This window comes from Vidua macroura, chromosome 5 (assembly GCF_024509145.1).
Source record: "Vidua macroura isolate BioBank_ID:100142 chromosome 5, ASM2450914v1, whole genome shotgun sequence".
NCBI classification, from domain to species: Eukaryota; Metazoa; Chordata; class Aves; order Passeriformes; family Viduidae; genus Vidua; species Vidua macroura.
Window position 1 is genome coordinate 72,883,442 of NC_071575.1, and position 18,685 is coordinate 72,902,126.

At 57.1% G+C, this 18,685-nt stretch overlaps 1 protein-coding gene across 1 annotated transcript in view; it reads left to right on the forward strand.

Annotated features, from left to right (window-relative positions):
- SHANK3 (SH3 and multiple ankyrin repeat domains 3) overlaps window positions 1–18,685 on the forward strand; it is a 179,018-nt gene that overhangs the window by 73,593 nt on the left and 86,740 nt on the right. The window contains 2 exon segments of the mRNA XM_053978334.1: window positions 1,305–1,659; window positions 11,184–11,374. Coding sequence (XP_053834309.1) covers window positions 1,305–1,659; window positions 11,184–11,374 — 546 coding nt within the window.

The following is an 18,685-nucleotide window of genomic DNA, read 5'->3' on the forward strand; positions in this document are numbered from 1 at the left end:
CCTCAGTGGAGCTGGAGTTTGCACTTCCAGGTGGATCCGGGAGGTCACTTTTCCCCGGCATTCCCAAGGATTGGGAGGGAATTCAGGGCAGGGAGTCGTTGGTGATTTATTCCGTGTGCTGGATATTCCCATCTTTCCCTTGGCACATTCCTGGAGCTATGGAATAAGGACTTGGAATAGGAGGAGCAGCCGGGATTTGCGGAAGCGCCGATCCCGGTGGCAGCTGGACTGTTGGAATTCCACTGGTCCTGGCTTAGTCCATCAGAGCTTCCAGCGATGCCACTTCCAAACCCTTCCCGGTGCTGATCCATGGTTGGATCCCATGGATTCCCAGGGCTGGGAGAGGAGCTGGGAGCAGATGGAGGCCATTCCCTTCTTCCCAAGCCAGCTCCACAGGAATTCCCAAGCCAGCTCCACAGGAATTCCCAACCCTCCTCATCCTCCACCCTCTTCCATCTTCTCCCACAACCACACTCCCAACACCTAATCCTGTATTCCCATTTTTTGGGGGGTTTAGATTCCCACCTAATCCCATATTCCCATTTTTTTAGTCCTTAGATTCCCACCTAATCCCATCTTCCCGTTTTTTTTCCCAGTGCCTTTCCAAGAAACTCCCGACCTTCTTCCCAACCCAACTCCACACCCATTCCCAACCTTCTCCCCCACCCTTTTCCATTTTTTCCCACAACTCCATTCCCAACACCTAATCCCATATTCCCGTATTTTCTGGGGTTTAGATTCCCACCTAATCCAATATTCCCATTTTTTCCCCAGTGCCTTTCCAAGAAACTCCCGACCTTCTTCCCAATCCAACTCCACACCCATTCCCAACCTTTTCCCCCACCCTCTTCCATCTTTCCCCACAACCACACTCCCAACACCTCATCCCATGTTTCCATCTCTTTTGGGCCTTAGATTCCCACCTAATCCCACATTCCCATTTTTTATTCCCAGTGCCTTTCCAAGAAACTCCTGACCTTCTTCCCAACCCAACTCCACACCCACTCCCAACCTTCTCCCCTACGCTTTTCCATTTTTTCCCACAACTGCATTCCCAACACCTAATCCCATATTCCCATTTTTTTTTGGACCTTAGATTCCCACCTAATCCCATATTCCCATATTTTCTGGGGTTTAGATTCCCACCTAATCCAACATTCCAATATTTTTTCCCCCAGCGCCTTTCCAAGAAACTCCCAACCCAACTCCACACCCATTCCCAACCTTCCCCCCCGACCCTCTTCCATCTTTCCCCACGACTCCCAGCTTTCCACTAATCCCACATTCCCACTTTTCATTCCCAGTGCCTTTCCGAGAAACTCCCAGCTACACCAAGCGCCGCCGGCTCCTCGGCTCCGGCGGGTTGGCGTCGCCGCGCGTCCTCCAGCGCTCGGCCAGCGACAACAACCTGAAAGCCGAGAGCCGCACCTCGTATTCCCCGGTGCCGTCGCTCCGGAGCCTCCCGCCGCAGCTCCTGGTCCAGATGCAGGAAGCGGCCGCCGGAATCGCGGCCTCGGGAATGGCGGCCGGGGACGGGAGCTTGGCCAGCTCGGGCAGCGCCCGCAGCGCCCACAGCCGCTCGCCCTCGCTGCAGCGCGTGCAGGAGGAGAGGGAGGCCGAGGCGCCCTCGCTGCGCCGGAGCAGCCGCGGGAAAGCCAGGTGTGGGATCGGGAATGGGATCCCGCGGATTGGGTTGGAGATGGGAATGGGATCCCGCGGATTGGGTTGGGGTGTGGGAGGGGTTGGAGATGGGAATGGGATCCCATGGATTGAGGGGTGTGGGAGGAGCTGGAGTTGGGAATGGGATTCCGTGGATTGGGTTGGAGATGGGAATGGGATCCCGTGGATTGTGGGGTGTGGGAGGAGCTGGAGTTGGGAATGGGATTCCGTGGATTGGGTTGGAGATGGGAATGGGATCCCGTGGATTGGGTTGGGGTGTGGGAGGGGTTGGAGATGGGAATGGGATTCCGTGGATTGTGGGGTGTGGGAGGGGCTGGAGATAGGAATGGGATCCCATGGACTGGGGGGTGTGGAAAGAATTAGAATTGGGAATGGGATCTCATGGATTGAGGGGTGTGGGAGGAGCTGGAGATGGGAATGGGATCCCATGGATTGGGTTGGGGTGCAGGAGGGGTTGGAGATGGGAGTGGGATCCTGTGGATTGTGGGGTGTGGAAAGAATTAGAGCTGGGAATGGATCCCATGGATTGAAGGGTGTGGGAGGAGTTAGTGATGGGAATGCGATCCCTTGGATTGGGTTGGGGTGTGGGAAGGGTTGGAGATGAGAATGGGATCCTGTGGATTGTGGGATGTGGAAAGAATTAGAATTGGGAATGGGATCCCATGGATTGAGGGATGTGGGAGGAGTTAGAGATGGGAATGCGATCCCTTGGATTGGGTTGGGGTGTGGGAGGAGTTTGAGCTGGGAATGGGATCCGATGGGCTGGGAGAGTGTGAAAGGAATTAGAGTTGCCAATGGATCCCATGGATTGGGGGATGTGGGAGGTGTTAGTGATGGGAATGCAATCCCATGGATTGGAGGGTGTGGGAGGAATTAGACGGAGCTGGGAATGCGATCCCATGGATTAGGGGGATGTGGGAAGGTGGGAAGAGTGGGAAAGGTTTGTTGTTCCGATGAGGATCGCGGTTATGGTGGATCATTGGATTTTCCATGGGTTTTTCCCGCTATTCCGGGGTCAGATCCAGTTTTTCCCTGGATTTTCCCTGGGTTTTTCCCTCCACCCATCCCTCCTCATCCCCGTGACCCCAGTGTCAAATTTGGTTTTTCCCTGGGTTTTCGCTCCATCCCATGCTCAGATTCCATTGTTCCCTGGGTTTTTCCCGGGGTTTTCCCGCCTTTCCATGCTCGGATCATGGATACCGTGGATATCATGGATCCATGGATATTGTGGATATCGTGGATATCACGGATATTGTGGATATGGCATCCATTGGCTCCAATGGGATTGGGATCGGGGTTGGATCTGGTGTTATCCCGCTGCTCCTCATCCCTGCCCGCCGTGTCCCGTGGGAACGTTGGTTTGCCTGGATTGGGAATGGTCACCAATTCCGGTGTCCCTGGCGTGTCCAGGGATTTTGGGACACCCCTGCGGTGCCCGCGGGGTCCGGATTTGGATTTGGAGGATTCTGTTGGAATTGTGGAATCCTGGGACGGGAAGGATCCTGAGGCGGATCCAATTCCACCCCATTCCAAGGGCAGGGACACCTCCCGCTACCCCAGGTTGCTCCAACCCAGCCTTGGAATGTGGGAATCTCAGGAATTTGGGTAGGAGTAGGATACAGAGGCATCGGGAGGTCAAAAATAGCGTGGGATTCTAAAATCCATAGTCTTGGAAATATTCCCAAAATTCCCTGGAGCAGCTCTGCCCAACTCCTTGTCCAAACTTCCCGAGGATTCCTGGAGCTTGCTCCGTGATTCCCAACCTTTTGCAGGGAAAATATCCCTAGGAAAGAGCGTTTTGCTCCGTTATTTCCAGGTTTTTCCAGGGATAGAGGGGTCACGGAATTCATTCCATGGAGCTTGGGCAGGAGAAATTCCCAGGTTTGCAATCTGAACAGTTCGAGTTGGGAAAAAAAAAACCTTGGAAGTTTTAATTCCCAACAAAAACTCCTTGACTCCACGGCAAGGGATATCCGTAATAACCGGAGCCTTCTCACATTTTCCTGGAAAAATCCTGGAGAAAAATGGATTCCGGGGCAGGTCTTCCAGGGAATACCAGGAATATTTAGTGTTGTCCCAGTTTTTTATTCCAAGGGAGGTTTTCCAGCCCCTTTCCCAGCTCCCTTTTCCTGCTGCGGCGCTGCTCCCGGAATTCCAGGGGGTCCCTCAGCCATTCCCAGGAGCAGCAGGGCTGGGCCAGCAGGAACTTTTCCATGTGTTTTTTCCAGGTTTTAGTTGGATCCCTCCTCCCTCCCTCCCGGCCGTGACTCTGACTCATTCCCCGCGTGCCGGAGCCTCCGGAGCCTCCGCGCTTTTCCCAATCCCACTCCAACACCACGAGTTTCCCCATCCAGCTCCTCGTGCTGGGATCATCCCTCCGGATATTTCATTCCTTACATTCATCCCAGCCTCATTCCCAGTTTTTGGAGCCCTCTGCATTTGGGAAGGATCTTGGATCCATCCTGGTTTTCCTGCCCAGCTCCTGGCACATCCCAGATATTCCCATTTTGGGAAGGGAGGCTTCGGCTCAGGGAATCATCCCCTGGATCTGGGAAGAGCCGGGATTTTCGGGATCAGCTCCTTTTCCCACCTTTCCATGGCAATTCCCTCTGATCCCACATTTCTTCCATCCAGGCTTTGTTTGCTCCGGGCTTTTTTTCCCCCCAAGGGAATTCAGTGTCTGAATTCCTCCAGTTTTCCTTATTCCCATTTTTTCCCCTCTCCTGGACACACAACCGGAGTTTCCAATGTAATTCTTGGAATCCTTTAATCCCTCCTCAACATTCCCGATGTGTCCGGCCAGCCTCATCCCAAAATCCTTCCTTCATTCCTGCTGCTTCTTTCCAGGTGGGATCTTCCCAAAATGTCCCCGTTTATCCCAGATTTCAGCACCTTGGAATTTCCACATCCATAGGGAAGTTTTCCCTCTCTGCCATCGGCCAAAGGAACCCCAGGAATTCCCAGCAATTCCTGGGATATTTTTTTTTTCCTGCTGCTGTTGGATTTAGGGAATGAAATGAACTGTGGGATTTCCCGGTGGGATGCAGAGGTTTGGATTTGTCCAGGAACAATTCCAGGTTTCCAGGTTTGGAGTCAAATCCCACCCCTGGAAGTGCCCAAAGCCGGGTTGGATGGGGCTTGGAGCAACCTGGGATAGGGAAAGGTGTCCCTGTCCATGGAGAACAATCCTGGGAATGTTGGGAAGAGATCCCAGGAATGTTGGGAAAAGATCCTGGAAACTTTAGGGAATGGATCTTGGAAATGTTGAGAGAATCATCCTGGGAATGTTGAGAGAATCATCCTGGGAATGTCAGGGAAACCATCCTGGAAACTTTGGGGAAAAGGTCCCAGGAATGCTGGGGAAAAGATCCTGGAAACTTTAGGGAAAGGATCCTGGAAATGTTGGGAAAACCATCCTGGAAATGTTGGGAGAATCATCCTGGAAACTTTAGAGAAAGGATCCTGGAAATGTTGGGAAAACCATCCTGGAAATGTTGGGAGAATCATCCTGGAAACTTTAGAGAAAGGATCCTGGAAATGTTGGGAAAACCATCCTGGAAATGTTGGGAGAATCATCCTGGAAACTTTAGAGAAAGGATCCTGGAAATGTTGGGAAAACCATCCTGGAAATGGGAAAACAATCCTGGAAATGTTGGGGAAATCATCTGGAAACTTTGGGAGAATCATCCTGGGAATGCTGGGAGAAGGATCCTGGAAATGCTGGGCAAAAAAATCCTGGGAATGTTGGGCAGAGGATCCCAGAAATGTTGGGAGAACGATCCTGGGAATGACGGGGAATCCCTGGGGCTGAAGTCGGATCCGCGGCCACCGGCAGCTCCGGGTGCCACCCCCAGATCCCACCAGCCTGGGAAAGAGGGGCTGGAAATCCCGGAAAACAGAGTTGGAAATCCCAGAAAACAGGCATCGGAAATCCCGGAAAACTGGGTCAGAAGTCCCAGAAAAGAGGATCAGAAATCCTGGAAAACAGGGTTGGAAATCCCGGAAAACAGGGTCAGAAATCCTGGAAAGGAGGCGTTGGAAATCCTGGAAAACAGGGTTGGAAATCCTGGAAAGGAGGGTTGGAAATCCCGGAAAACAGGGTTGGAAATCCTGGAAAACAGGGTTGGAAATCCCGGAAAACAGGGTTGGAAATCCTGGAACCGTGTCCAAGTGCAGGGATGGAGAATCCCAGGATGCTCCCAGAGAGAGGAATTCTAAGAGCAGGAATTTTCTCTAATTCTGTGGGAATTCAGGAATTCTTCCTAATTCTGTGTGAAAATTCAGGAATTTTCCCTGATTCTGTGGGAATTTGGGATTTTTTTTCCCTATTTCTGTGTGAAAATTCAGGATTTTTTTTCCCCAATATCCAGCCTAAAATTCCTCTGGCACAGCTCGAGGCTGTTCCCTGGGATTTCCTGGGAGCAGATCCCAAATCCCAGCCGGCTGCAGCCTCTGCCATGGAATTCTGGAGGGAGGAGGTCCCTCCTGATCCTCTTTTTTTCCGGGATGAGCTTCCTTCCAGATGCTCTTCCCAGGATTTGGGCTCTTTTCCCTGGGAAAAAGAGGTCAGGAATCCTGGAAAACAGAGCCAGGAATTGTGGGAATTCTGGGAATTCCCAAGGGAAGCGTTGTTTAAACCAATCTCGGAATCCTTCGCCTGGAATTCACTTCTGATGGTTCCCCATGAAATCCTGTGGAAATGAAAACATCCTGGATTTTTGGGATCTTTGGATGCGTCGGAAGCGATTTTTGGGAATATCGTGGTCCGTTCGTCCACCTGGAATGGGAATTCTCTGGGTGTTTATTCCAAGTTTATTCCCAAGGAAGTTTTTCCATCCTGGAATGGGACAATTCCCCATGGAAGCACCACCAGGTGCCCAAGTCCAGCCGGACGCTTCCATGGGCTGGAATTCCCTGGAATCAGACATGGAATCCCATCAATCCCACCTGGAATTCCAACGGGACGGAGGCGATCCAGGGCAAAAATTTCCATGGAACGCAAAACCCAAGGCGGGAGGAAGAGCTGCTGCTCCTTCCCAGAATTCCCTTTCCCTTCGGAATCCCGTGGGAATCCCGGCAGGAGGACGTGGGCACGGAGCGTGGAGAAATCCCGGATCCACCGGGAATTTTGGGAATCTCACGCTTAATCCCCGCTGTTGGATTTATCCGGCTGCCGCTCGGAAATCCGGGATGAGCTGGGGATTCATGGAATGCGGGCCTGGAGCCTCCTGGCACGGGGAGATAAAAGGGATGAAGGGAAAACTCCGCCGGAAAAACTCCCGGGAATTCGCTCCCATGGAAAAGCTCCAACCCCATCCCGGCAGCTCCGCTCCTGGAATTTTTTTCCTCGTGGAATTTTTTGCCGATGGAATTTTTTACTCATGGAATTTTTTCCTCCTCGTGGAGTTTTTTTTCCTTGTGGAATTTTTTTCTCCCCATGGAAAAGGGGTCAGGCCCCGGCAGGAGATCCTCAGGGAGCTTTGGAGCGCCCATCCCTGGAGGTGTCCAAGGAATTCCCGGAATTCTGCTCAGGGCTCAGGGTGGGCTCGGTGCCCTTGGAATTCTTTCCCAAGCTCTGGAATTCGGGGGTTGGTGCTGCGAGCTGAGCTCTTCCCACACTTTCCCCCTGGGAATTCCTGGGGCTCTTCCCGCCAGGAGAGAAGGGAGCGGAGCTGGGAAAGGCGGGAAAATTCCAGAGGGAGCCGGGAAAGGGCCCGGCCCGGGCACAGGAGGAGGGCACAGGGTGGCACAGGTGACAATGGGCACAGGTGACAATGGGGCACAGGTGACAGAGGGGCACAGGTGACAATGGGACACAGGCTGGCACAGGTGACAGTGGGCACAGGGTGGCACAGGTGACAGAGGGCACAGGGTGGCACAGGTGACAATGGCAGCCAGGGATGGCACAGGTGGCACTGAGGCACAGGGTGGCACAGGTGACAATGGGACACAGGGTGGCACAGGTGACAATGGGGTCAGGGTGGCACAGGTGACAGAGTGACACAGGGTGGCACAGGTGACAGTGGGCACAGGGTGGCACAGGTGACAGAGTGACACAGGGTGGCAGAGGTGACAGTGGGCACAGGGTGGCACAGGTGACAATGTCACGTGTCGCTGTGGGTGGCAGTGGGCACTGGCACCAGGGCACAGGTGACAATGGCAGCCAGGGATGGCACAGGTGGCACTGAGGCACAGGGTGGCACAGGTGACAGAGGGCCACAGGTAGGCAGAGGTGACAGAGGGCACAGGCTGGCACAGGTGGCACTGGGGCACAGGCTGGCAGAGGTGACAATGGCACCCAGGGATGGCACTGGGGCACGGGGTGGCACAACTGGTGGTGGCACAGGTTGGCACAGGTGACAGAGGGGCACAGGCTGGCACAGGTGACAGTGGCACTCAGTGTCACTGTGGGTGGCAGCAGGGCGCAGATTGTCAGAAGTGGCACTGGGGCACGGGCTGGCACAGGTGACAATGTCACGTGTCGCTGTGGGTGGCAGTGGGCACTGGCACCAGGGCACAGGTGACAGTGGCACCCAGGGATGGCACCAGTGGCACTGAGGTGACACCGGGGCATAGGTTGGTGCAGGTGACACAACTGGTGGTGGCCCTCAGTGTCACTGGGGCACGGGTTGGCACAGGTGGCAGTGGCACCCAGGGGTGGCATGGGTGGCACTGGGGCACAGGTGTGGCACAGGGTGGCACAGGTGACAGAGAGGAACACAGGTGACAATGGCAGCCAGGGATGGCACAGGGGTGGCACAGGTGACAGAGAGGAACAGGCTGGCACAGGTGACAGTGGCACCAGGGATGGCACAGGGGTGGCACCAGGGATGGCACAGGTGACAGAGAGGAACAGGCTGGCACAGGTGACAGTGGCACCAGGGATGGCACAGGGGTGGCACAGGGGTGGCACAGGTGACAGAGAGGAACAGGCTGGCACAGGTGACAGTGGCACCAGGGATGGCACAGGGATGGCACCAGGGATGGCACAGGCAGGGGTGGCACAGGCTGGCACAGGTGACAGAGAGGAACAGGCTGGCACAGGTGACAGTGGGACACAGGGATGGCACAGGGGTGGCACCAGGGATGGCACAGGTGACAGAGAGGAACAGGCTGGCACAGGTGACAGTGGGACACAGGGGTGGCACCAGGGATGGCACCAGGGATGGCACAGGCAGGGGTGGCACAGGCTGGCACAGGTGACAGTGGCTCACAGGGATGGCACAGGGGTGGCACCAGGGATGGCACAGGTGACAGAGAGGAACAGGCTGGCACAGGTGACAGTGGGGCACCAGGGATGGCACGGGGGTGGCACCAGGGATGGCACAGGCAGGGGTGGCACAGGCTGGCACAGGTGACAGAGGCTCACAGGGGTGGCACCGGTGTCGCTGTGCCCGGGCGGGGCTCTGCCCGCTCGGAGCATTCCCGGGATTCCCGCAATCCCCGCAAATCCCTGGAATTCCCGCAATTCCCGCAGTTACCCCGCAAAAACTGGGGGGGGCGGGGGGGAGGTAAATATGGAATTGGGGTGGGAAAACAGGGAATTTTGGGGGCAAATATGGAATTGGGGGCACCGCGGGCAGCCCCGAACCGGGAATGGGACCTGGGGACCCTCCAGTCCTTCCTCCCGTCCTCTTCCCGTCCCGTTCCCATCCCATTCCCGTCCCGTTCCCATCCCGTTCCCATCCCGCTCCCCGTTCCCCGTGTCCTCCCCGCCCCGCAGCTGCTCCCTTCCCTGCCCCAATCCCAATCCCGATCCCGATCCCGCTCTCATCCCGATCTTGCTCCCACATCCGATCCCATTCCCACACCCATTCCCACACCCATTCCTACTCCCACTCCCACTCCCATTCCCGTTCCCGTTCCCATTCCCGTTCCCATTCCCATTCCCACACCCATTCCTACTCCCACTCCCACTCCCATTCCCGTTCCCGTTCCCGTTCCCATTCCCCCTCCCATTCCCACTCCCATTCCCGTTCCCATTCCCGTTCCCATTCCCGTTCCCATTCCCACTCCCATTCCCGTTCCCGTTCCCACTCCCATTCCCATTCCCATTCCCATTCCCGTTCCCATTCCCACTCCCATTCCCACTCCCATTCCCGTTCCCATTCCCACACCCATTCCTACTCCCATTCCCACTCCCATTCCCATTCCCGTTCCCATTCCCACTCCCACTCCCATTCCCATTCCCATTCCCATTCCCATTCCCATTCCCATTCCCATTCCCATTCCCGTTCCCGTTCCCATTCCCACTCCCGCTCCCTCCCCGGGGCAGCGCCGGCAGCGGCCGCCAGGGGGCGACTCCGGACGCGCCGCACCGGGACCGGGACCGGGACCGGGATCGGGATCGGGATCGGGATCGGGATCGGGATCGGGATCGGGATCGGCCCCGGGATGTCTGTGGCATGGTCCCACACCCATTCCCGTTCCCACTCCCACTCCCACACGGGAATGCGGGTGCTGCTCGACAGTCCCGGGATCGGCCCCGGGAGCGGGGTCGGTATGAGCAGCGGGAGCGGGATCGGCCCCGGGAGCGGGATTGGGATCAGGAACCGGGAGCAGCATCGGGAGCGGGAGCGGGATTGGGATTGGGATCAGCAGCGGGAGCGGGATTGGGATCAGGACCGGGAGTGGGATCGGCCCCGGGAGAGGGATTGGGATCAGGAGCGGGAGCAGCATCGGGATCAGGAGCAGGAGCGGGAGCGGCGTTGGGATCCGGGAGCGGGATCAGGATCGGGAACGGGAGCGGGACCGGCCGCGGGATCAGGAGCGGGAGCGGGCTCGGCCCGGGGAGCGGGATTGGGATCAGGAGCAGGAGCGGGACCGGGATCAGCCCCGGGAGCGGGATTGGGATCAGGATTGGGAGCAGCATCGGGATCAGGAGCGGGAGCGGGATCAGGAGCGGGAGCGGGCTCGGCCGCGGGATCAGGAGCGGGAGCGGGATCAGGATCGGGAACGGGAGCGGGACCGGCCACGGGATCAGGAGCGGGAGCGGGGTCGGCCCGGGGAGCAGGATTGGGATCAGGAGTGGGAGCAGCATCGGGATCAGGAGCGGGAGCGGGCTCGGCCGCGGGACCAGGATCGGGAGCGGGATCAGGAGCGGGAGCGGGGTCGGGACCGCGCCGGCAGCGGGGGCGGCGGCGGCGGCGGCGGCGGCGGGAGCGGGGGCGGGGGCGGCCGGTGCGGCGGCGTCCCCGCCCGCCGTGGGAGGAGCCGCGGGCTCCGGCCCCACCTGCCCCGGGCCATGGTGCGCCGGAGGGAGCGGAGCGGAGCGCGGGGCGGGCGGCGCCGCTGCGCCATGGAGCCGGCGGTGGCGGGCGGCGGCCGCCCCGCAGCCGGTGCCGCTCCGGCCTCCGCCGCTGCCCGCGCCCGGGCGGCGCCGCCGGGGCCGCGCTGAGCCCCCCGCGGGGGCCACCCCCGGCCATGGCGCAGCCCGCGGGGCGCGGCGGGGCGAGCCGCGAGCTGCCGGGCATCAGCACCGTCACCTACGTGTTCGTTTACAGCCCCGCCGGCCCCGCCGGGCCCCCCGCCGGCCCCGGTGCCGAGCCCGCGCCCCACGCCGCGCCCGCCCCGCTGCGCGGGCCCAAGCGGAAGCTTTACAGCGCCGTGCCCGGCCGCAAGTTCATCGTGGTGAAGAGCTACGCGCCGCAGGGCGATGGCGAGATCCAGCTCAACCGCGGCGAGGCCGTCAAGGGTGAGCGGGGACACCGGGACGGCGGCGCGGACAGCGGGACGGCGGCGGGGAGCGGCCGGGGAGGGCGGGAGGGGCGGCGGGGGATGCTCCCGGTGCTGGATGCTCCCGGTGCTGGATGCTCCCGGTGCTGGATGCTCCCGGTGCTGGATGATCCCGGTGCTGGATTTCCCCGGTGCTGGATGCTCCCGGTGCTGGATGATCCCGGTGCTGGATTTCCCCGGTGCTGGATTTCCCCGGTGCTGGATTTCCCCGGTGCTGGATGCTCCCGGTGCTGGATTTCCCCGGTGCTGGATTTCCCCGGTGCTGGATGCTCCCGGTGCTGGATGCTCCCGGTGCTGGATGATCCCGGTGCTGGATGCTCCCGGTGCTGGATTTCCCCGGTGCTGGATTTCCCCGGTGCTGGATGCTCCCGGTGCTGGATGCTCCCGGTGCTGGATGCGGCAGTGGTGGGGCCGCGGCTGGGATGGATGGATGGAGGGAGGGAGGGATGGGATGGGATGGGATGGGATGGGATGAAGGGATGGATGGGGAGCGCTCAGGTGTGGGGTGGAGGGATTGGGTTGTCCTGCCCACCTGTGGGGCTGCGGCTTTTGGGGTGTCCAGCCCACCTGTGGGGCTGCAGCTTTTGGGGTCTTGAGCCCTCCTGTGGGGTCTGCAGGCTGCTTGTGGGGCTGCATGGCTGTGGGGTGTCCAGCCCACCTGTGGGGCTGCAGCTTTTGGGATCTTGAGCCCACCTGTGGGGCTCCAGAACTGTGGGGTCTCCAGCCCACCTGTGGGGCTGCAGCGCTGTGGGGTCTGCAGTCTGGTTGTGGGGCTGCAGCGCTGTGGGGTCTGCAGTCTGGTTGTGGGGCTGCAGAGCTGTGGGGTCTGCAGTCTGGTTGTGGGGCTGCAGCGCTGTGGGGTCCCCATCCCAGGGGTGGGACTGCAGCTTTTGGCATCTCCGGTCTGGTTGTGGGGCTGCAGAACTCTGGGGTCTCCAGCCCACCTGTGGGGCTGCGGTGCCTTGGGGTGTCCAGTCTGTTTGTGGGGTCTCCAGCTTGTGGGGTTGCAGCTTTTGGGGGGGGGGGTCCAGCCCACCTGTGGGGCTGCAGCTTTTGGGGTCTCAAGCTCAGTTGTGGGGCTGCAGCTCTGTGGGGTGTCCAGCTCGCCCGGCTGGTCTCCAGCCCAGTTATGGGGTTGCAGCTTTGTGGGGTGGTGCTGCAGCTTTTGGGGTCTCCAGCCCGGCTGTGGGGCTGCAGGGCTTTGGGGTCCCCTGGCCAGTTATGGGGTTGCAGTGCTTTGGGGTCCCCAGTTCGGCTGTGGGGCTGCAGCTCTGTGGGGTCCCCAGGTTGGTTTTGGGGCTGCGGTTTTGTGGGGTGTCCAGCTCACATGGCTGGTGTCCAGCCCAGTTACGGGGTTGCAGCTTTGTGGGGTCCCCTGCTCGGTTTTGGGGTTGCAGCTTTGTGGGGTGTCCAGTCTGGTTGTGGGGCTGCGGTTTTGTGGGGTCCCCCAGCCCAGGTGTGGGGCTGCAGCTCCGTGGTGTTTCCAGAGTGCCTGTGGGGTCCCCAGGTGGTTTGTGGGGTTGCAGTTTTGTGGGGTCCCCAGGCTGGTTTTGGGGCTGCGGTTTTGTGGGGTTCCCAGTCCTGTTGTGCAGTTTTGGGGTCTCCGTCCTGGTTTTGGGGTCCTCGTCCTGGTTTTGGGGCCAGAGCTCTGTGGGGTCCCCATCCTGGTTTTGGGGTCCCCAATCCTGTTGTGGGGTCCCCATCCTGGTTTTGGGGTCCCCAATCCTGTTGTGGGGTCCCCATCCTGGTTTTGGGGTCCCCAATCCTGTTGTGGGGTCCCCAGCCTGGTTTTGGGGCTGCAGCTTTGTGGGGTTCCCAGTCCTGTTGTGCAGTTTTGGGGCCCCCATCCTGGTTTTGGGGCCAGAGCTCTGTGGCGTCCTCATCCCAGTTTTGGGGTCCCTACTCCTGGTTTTGGGGTCCCCATCCTGGTATTGGGGCTCCCCTCCCGGTTTTGGGGCCGCAGTTCTGTGGGGTGCCCATCCTGGTTTTGGGGTCCCCAATCCCGGTTTTGGGGCTGGAGTTCTGTGGGGTCCCCAATCCCGGTTTTGGGATCTCCAATCCCGGTTTTGGGGTCCCCAATCCCGGTTTTGGGGCTGGAGTTCTGTGGGGTCCCCAGTCCCGGTTTTGGGGTCCCCAATCCCGGTTTTAGGGTCCCCAATCCCGGTTTTGGGGCTGGAGTTCTGTGGGGTCCCCAATCCCGGTTTTGGGGTCCCCAATCCCGGTTTTGGGATCTCCAATCCCGGTTTTGGGGTCCCAAATCCCGGTTTTGGGATCTCCAATCCCGGTTTTGGGGTCCCAATCCCGGTTTTGGGGTCCCCTCCCGGTTTTGGGGTCCCCTCCCGGTTTTGGGGCCGCACTCGCGGCCGGCCCCCGCTCCGGCTCCGTTCCCATTCCCGGCGTTCCCATTCCCGCCCCTCCGGGGCCGTGTCCCCCCCGCGCCCCTCCCGGCTCCGCTCCCAAATCCCGAATTCCCACATCCCGAATTCCCAACCCCCCTCGCCCATTCCGGCTTCTCCCGGCTCCGCTTCCAGAGCTGCGGCGGGAGCCGGGAAATTCTCCTGGATAACGGCAGGGAAAAATTCATGGATAACCCAGGGGAAGAATTTCATGGATAACGCCAGGGGAATTTTCGTGGATAACACCAAGGAAAATTTCATGGATAAAACCGGGGAAATTCTCATGGATAGCCCAGGGGAATTTTCCTGGATAACGGCAGCGCTGCCGTGGGGTTGGGCTGGGAATTCTGCTGGAAGCTCGGAATTCCAGCGGCCAGCTTCCCAAGGAAGGGAATTCCCTGCCAGCCGGAGAATTCCAGAGTTTTTCTCCCCCCCCCCCCCCCCCGGAAAGTTTCGGGAGCTTCTCCTCCTCTCCCTCCTCCGCGGTTTTTTTGCGGATTCCTGGCACGACGCGGGGCTGGAGCCTCTGGAATGACGGGAGAGGGAGACCGGGAATATTCCCAGCTTGGAATTGCGGCTCCCACATTCCCGCTGCCCTTCCCATGGATTTGTTTTCCCTGCGGGAGAGCGGGAGCCGGCTGGGAAGGAGGGGCCGTGCTGAGGAATTCCTGCGCATTCCTTGGAATCCCAAGGGCTTCACGTGCGATTTCGGCATTCCTGGGATGCAGGTGTGGAATCCCAGGATCCGGGAAGGATTCCTGGGATGCGAAACGCTTTTCCCGATGTTTTTCCCACCCCCCCCCCCCCCTCCTTTTCCCGGCGTTTCCTCGTGCTGCCGTGGAGTGGGTGGTCCTGGAGTCGCTGCCACAAAATCCTTGGGATTGGCTTCTCCATCCCAAAATTCCTGGCGTGTGATCTCCAGGGAAAAACAAGCCGTGGGAAGAGGGAGGAGGAGGAGGAGGAGGAGGACGTGGAGTGACCCCTGGGAGCGGGAATCGCTTCCCGCTGGATATTCCCGGAGTTCGGGAGGATGAGGAACTCAGAGCCAATCCCTTCCCTCGTGGAATTTCTCCAGGAGAGGCTGATCCGCGGAATTTTGGGAATCTTGGCAGCTCCGGAACGGCGCTGCTTTGTCATGTTCCGTGGATTTGGGAAAATCCCGGATCCAGGCGGAGCCCTGAGCTCGGGGGGTGGCCGGGAATGTTGGGAGAGGCTGGAATGGGAGGAATTGCGGCCAAGGGAACTCTCCAGGGTTCTGGAATGATGGGGGGGGCGGGGGATGGTGGAGATTCCTGGGAATGGGAATGTTGGGAATGGAGCTGGAAGGGTGGGAATGAAAGGGATTTCTGGATGAGGGTGGGAGGCTGGAATTTCAGGAATTCCAGCCAAGGAGCAGCCTGGGAATCTCCAGGATCCTGGAATGATGTGGGGGATGATGGATCCCATCCCTACCCATGAGATCATTCCCATTCCAAGGGCAGGGAAATTCCCACCATCCCTTGGACATTCCAGGGATGCAGGGGCTGGATCCCAGCTGCTCTGGCAATTCCAGGAATTCCCAATTCCCAAGATCCCACCCCAAGCTCCCTTTTCCCAGTGGGAAGCCATTCCCTGTGTCCCATCCTTCCATTCCTTTCCCAAATTTCAGCTCTCCCGGAGCCCCTTTAGGGCCTGGAATGTGCTGGAAGCTCTCCCTGGATCCTTCCCTTCTCCAGGGGAACATTCCCAGTTTTCCCAGCTTTTCCTCCCAGCCCCATCCCTTGAATCCTCCTGGTGCCTCCTCTGGATTTGCTCCAGCAGCTCCACGTCCTTCCCAGGATCCTTCCCGATCCCATATTCCCGTTTTCCACCCCATTTCCTGGGATCAGCTCGTTCCCGTGGCCTCTCCAGGGCTCGGAATTCCTGGGAAGTTTTTCCTTCATCCCAAGGTCAGGAATTTCTCCTCCTGCTCCTGGTTTTTCCTCGGGGAAGGTCGTTTGGGAAGGGTTGGGAAGAAGCCAGGATGCAGCTGCTTTCCCGGTTGGAAAATGATCCGAGCCCTCGGGAATGCCATCTGTCCCAAATCCCGCTTTTTCCCGGGCTAGATTCCTTCATTTCAGGTCAGGCCGGGATTTTTCCATTGGGATTTTTGGGGATTTCAGGTCACCGGGGAAAGTTTTGTGGAATTTTCGGAGCCGCTCCGCTTTGAACTTCCCAAAATCCAAATTTTTTTCTGACTGGAAATCCAAGGAAAAAGTATTCTGCTGGATATCGGGGGGAGGGAAAAAAATCGGGATTTGGGGATGGTTTGGTGGGATGGCCTCAGGATTTTTGGGATTTTTCTTGGGAAAGGGTTCAGAATTGTGGCTGTTCCCTCTCCCTGGAGTTGTCCCAAAGATCCTTCCCACCCAAACCATTCTGGAATTCCAGGAATTCTTGGCTCCTCCTCCCCTCCAGGGGGAGGGATCTTGCTTGGGATTGAAAAATTCCCAACTTTTCCCGTGCTTTGCTTTTCCTTCAGCGTCGATTTTTGCCAGGGAAGATCCCTCTTCCCAAATTTCCGCATCCACGGGGAAGCTGGACAGGGCAATTCCCGGATTTTTTCATTCCCTACCTCCCAGTTTTTAATGGAATTTCTTCTTTATTTGGAGAAGACCGGGAATTCCCGCGGTGTTCCCTGGTCGGGATCCATTGGAGTCATCCCAGAGTTTCTGAAATTCCCAAAAAAAAGGGAGATTTTTCCCAATGTGTGGATGGAAATCCATCGGCAAATCATGGAAATATCCAGGATGAGGCTGGGTTATTCCAGAAAATTCCCATAAAAATGGCCTTTGTTCCTGGAATCCGGGAGAACATTGGGAATTCTTATCAGTTATCCCTGGAAAAATCCTTGGTGATAAGAGAGGGAGATCCCATCAAAACTTGGATTTTTGGGACAGAATTCCCACAATTCCTGCTTTTTTTTTTTTTTTTTCCCTCTGATTTTTTTGGGACAGAATTCCCACATTTCCTGCTCTTTTCCCTCCAATTTTTTGGGACAGAATTCCCACATTTCCTGCTTTTATTTTTCCCTCTGATTTTTTTGGGACAGAATTCCCACATTTCCTGCTCTTTTCCCTCCAGTTTTTTGGGACAGAATTCCCACAATTCCTGCTTTTATTTTTCCCTCTGATTTTTTTGGGACAGAATTCCCACATTTCCTGCTCTTTTCCCTCCAATTTTTTGGGACAGAATTCCCACATTTCCTGCTCTTTTCCCTCCAATTTTTTGGGACAGAATTCCCACATTTCCTGGTCTTTTCCCTCCAATTTTTTGGGACAGAATTCCCACAATTCCTGCTTTTTTTTCCCTCCAGGATCCCAAGCCTGGGCTGGGATTTGTGGGCTCGGCTCTGGAGCCGGATCCAAATCCATTAAACTTTTTTTGGGATTGACCAGCAGAGGAATTCCCAAAGTTTTCCTCTGATTTCCGAGTTGATCCCGATGGATTTTCCTTGGATCTTGGTTTTGGATGGATCTTTTCCTTTGGAAAAAAAGGGAGAGCGGAATCTCTGGAATGGGATCAATTTTCCCACTTGGATGAGCTGGAAAATTCTGTCTTGGCACCAAAATCCTTCTCTCAGTTTATTCCCAAAGCTGGAATTCTGGGAATTCCAGATAAAAAAAAAAGGAAAAAAAAAAAAAAGGAATTTTCCTGGAATTCTCGGGAAGAGCCTCCATTAGAAATCCAATTTTCCAGGCCGAGGCTTTTCAGATCCTTGGGATAATTTCATGGATCTTTTTGGGAATGAGATTTTTGGGATCAGGGGCTGGAGCAGGAAATGCTCCCAGTGGGAAAAACCTTTGGATTTAAATTTAGCAGGAAAATCCCCCAGAATTTTCCAAAAGAAAATTCCCTCTCTTCATTTTAATGGTTTAAGGAATCATTTTAAGGATTCCTTTCGGCATTCCTGCATTTCCTTGAGCTTTTCCTGGATTTGAATCCCAGAATTTCATCCTGGAATTTTGCTTTTCGCCATCCTCTGGAAAAACCTCCTTGTGCTTCCCTTCCGCGTGGGAATTCCATTGGGAATCCCTAAATTCTGGGATTATTCCTAGAAAAACCAAGGTGGCACCTCAGGAATGGAAATCCCATTGGGTTTTTGGGAATCATTTCAGGATTTTCCTGGGAATTCCAGATGGATTTGCTCCCTGCTGGGCTCCAGACAATCCTGGGAATTGTTATTCCCACCTGGAATTCCAACCCATAAACGAGGGGCTCCAAGTGACCCCAAATTCCCAGCTGGAATTTGGGAATTGCTTTGGTTTTCCTTGGAAATGGAGAAATCCAGGAGATATTCCCGTCGGGAATATTCCGCCGCGCTCTGAGCTGGCGGCCGGCCCCGATTCCCATCCCAAAATTAGAAAATTCCTCATTAATTCCACTCCGCATCCCGGTGACCTCGGAGCTGTCCCAGTTTTCCAGCGTGACCCAAAACCGGCGGGAAAATTCCAGAGGGAATTGAGTCCGCCGTGGGATTGGAAATGATGGAACGTTCCGGGCCGGGAAACGCCGGGAATTCGGGGAGGTGGGAAGGAGGGGTGGCCTGGAATTCCCAGGAAATTCGGGGATTTTTTTGGGATTGGAGGGGTTGTCCATGGGCTGACTTGGAATTCCAAGGAAATGTGGGGATTTTTTTGGGATTGGAGGTGTTGTCCATGGGCTGGCCTGGAATTCCAACCGGATTTGGGGATTTTTTTGGGATTGGAGGGGTTGTCCATGGTCTGGCCTGGAATTCCAACCGGATTTGGGGATTTTTTTGGGATTGGAGGGATTTTCCATGGTCTGGCCTGGAATTCCAAGGAAATTCGGGGATTTTTTTGGGATTGGAGGGGTTGTCCATGGGCTGGCCTGGA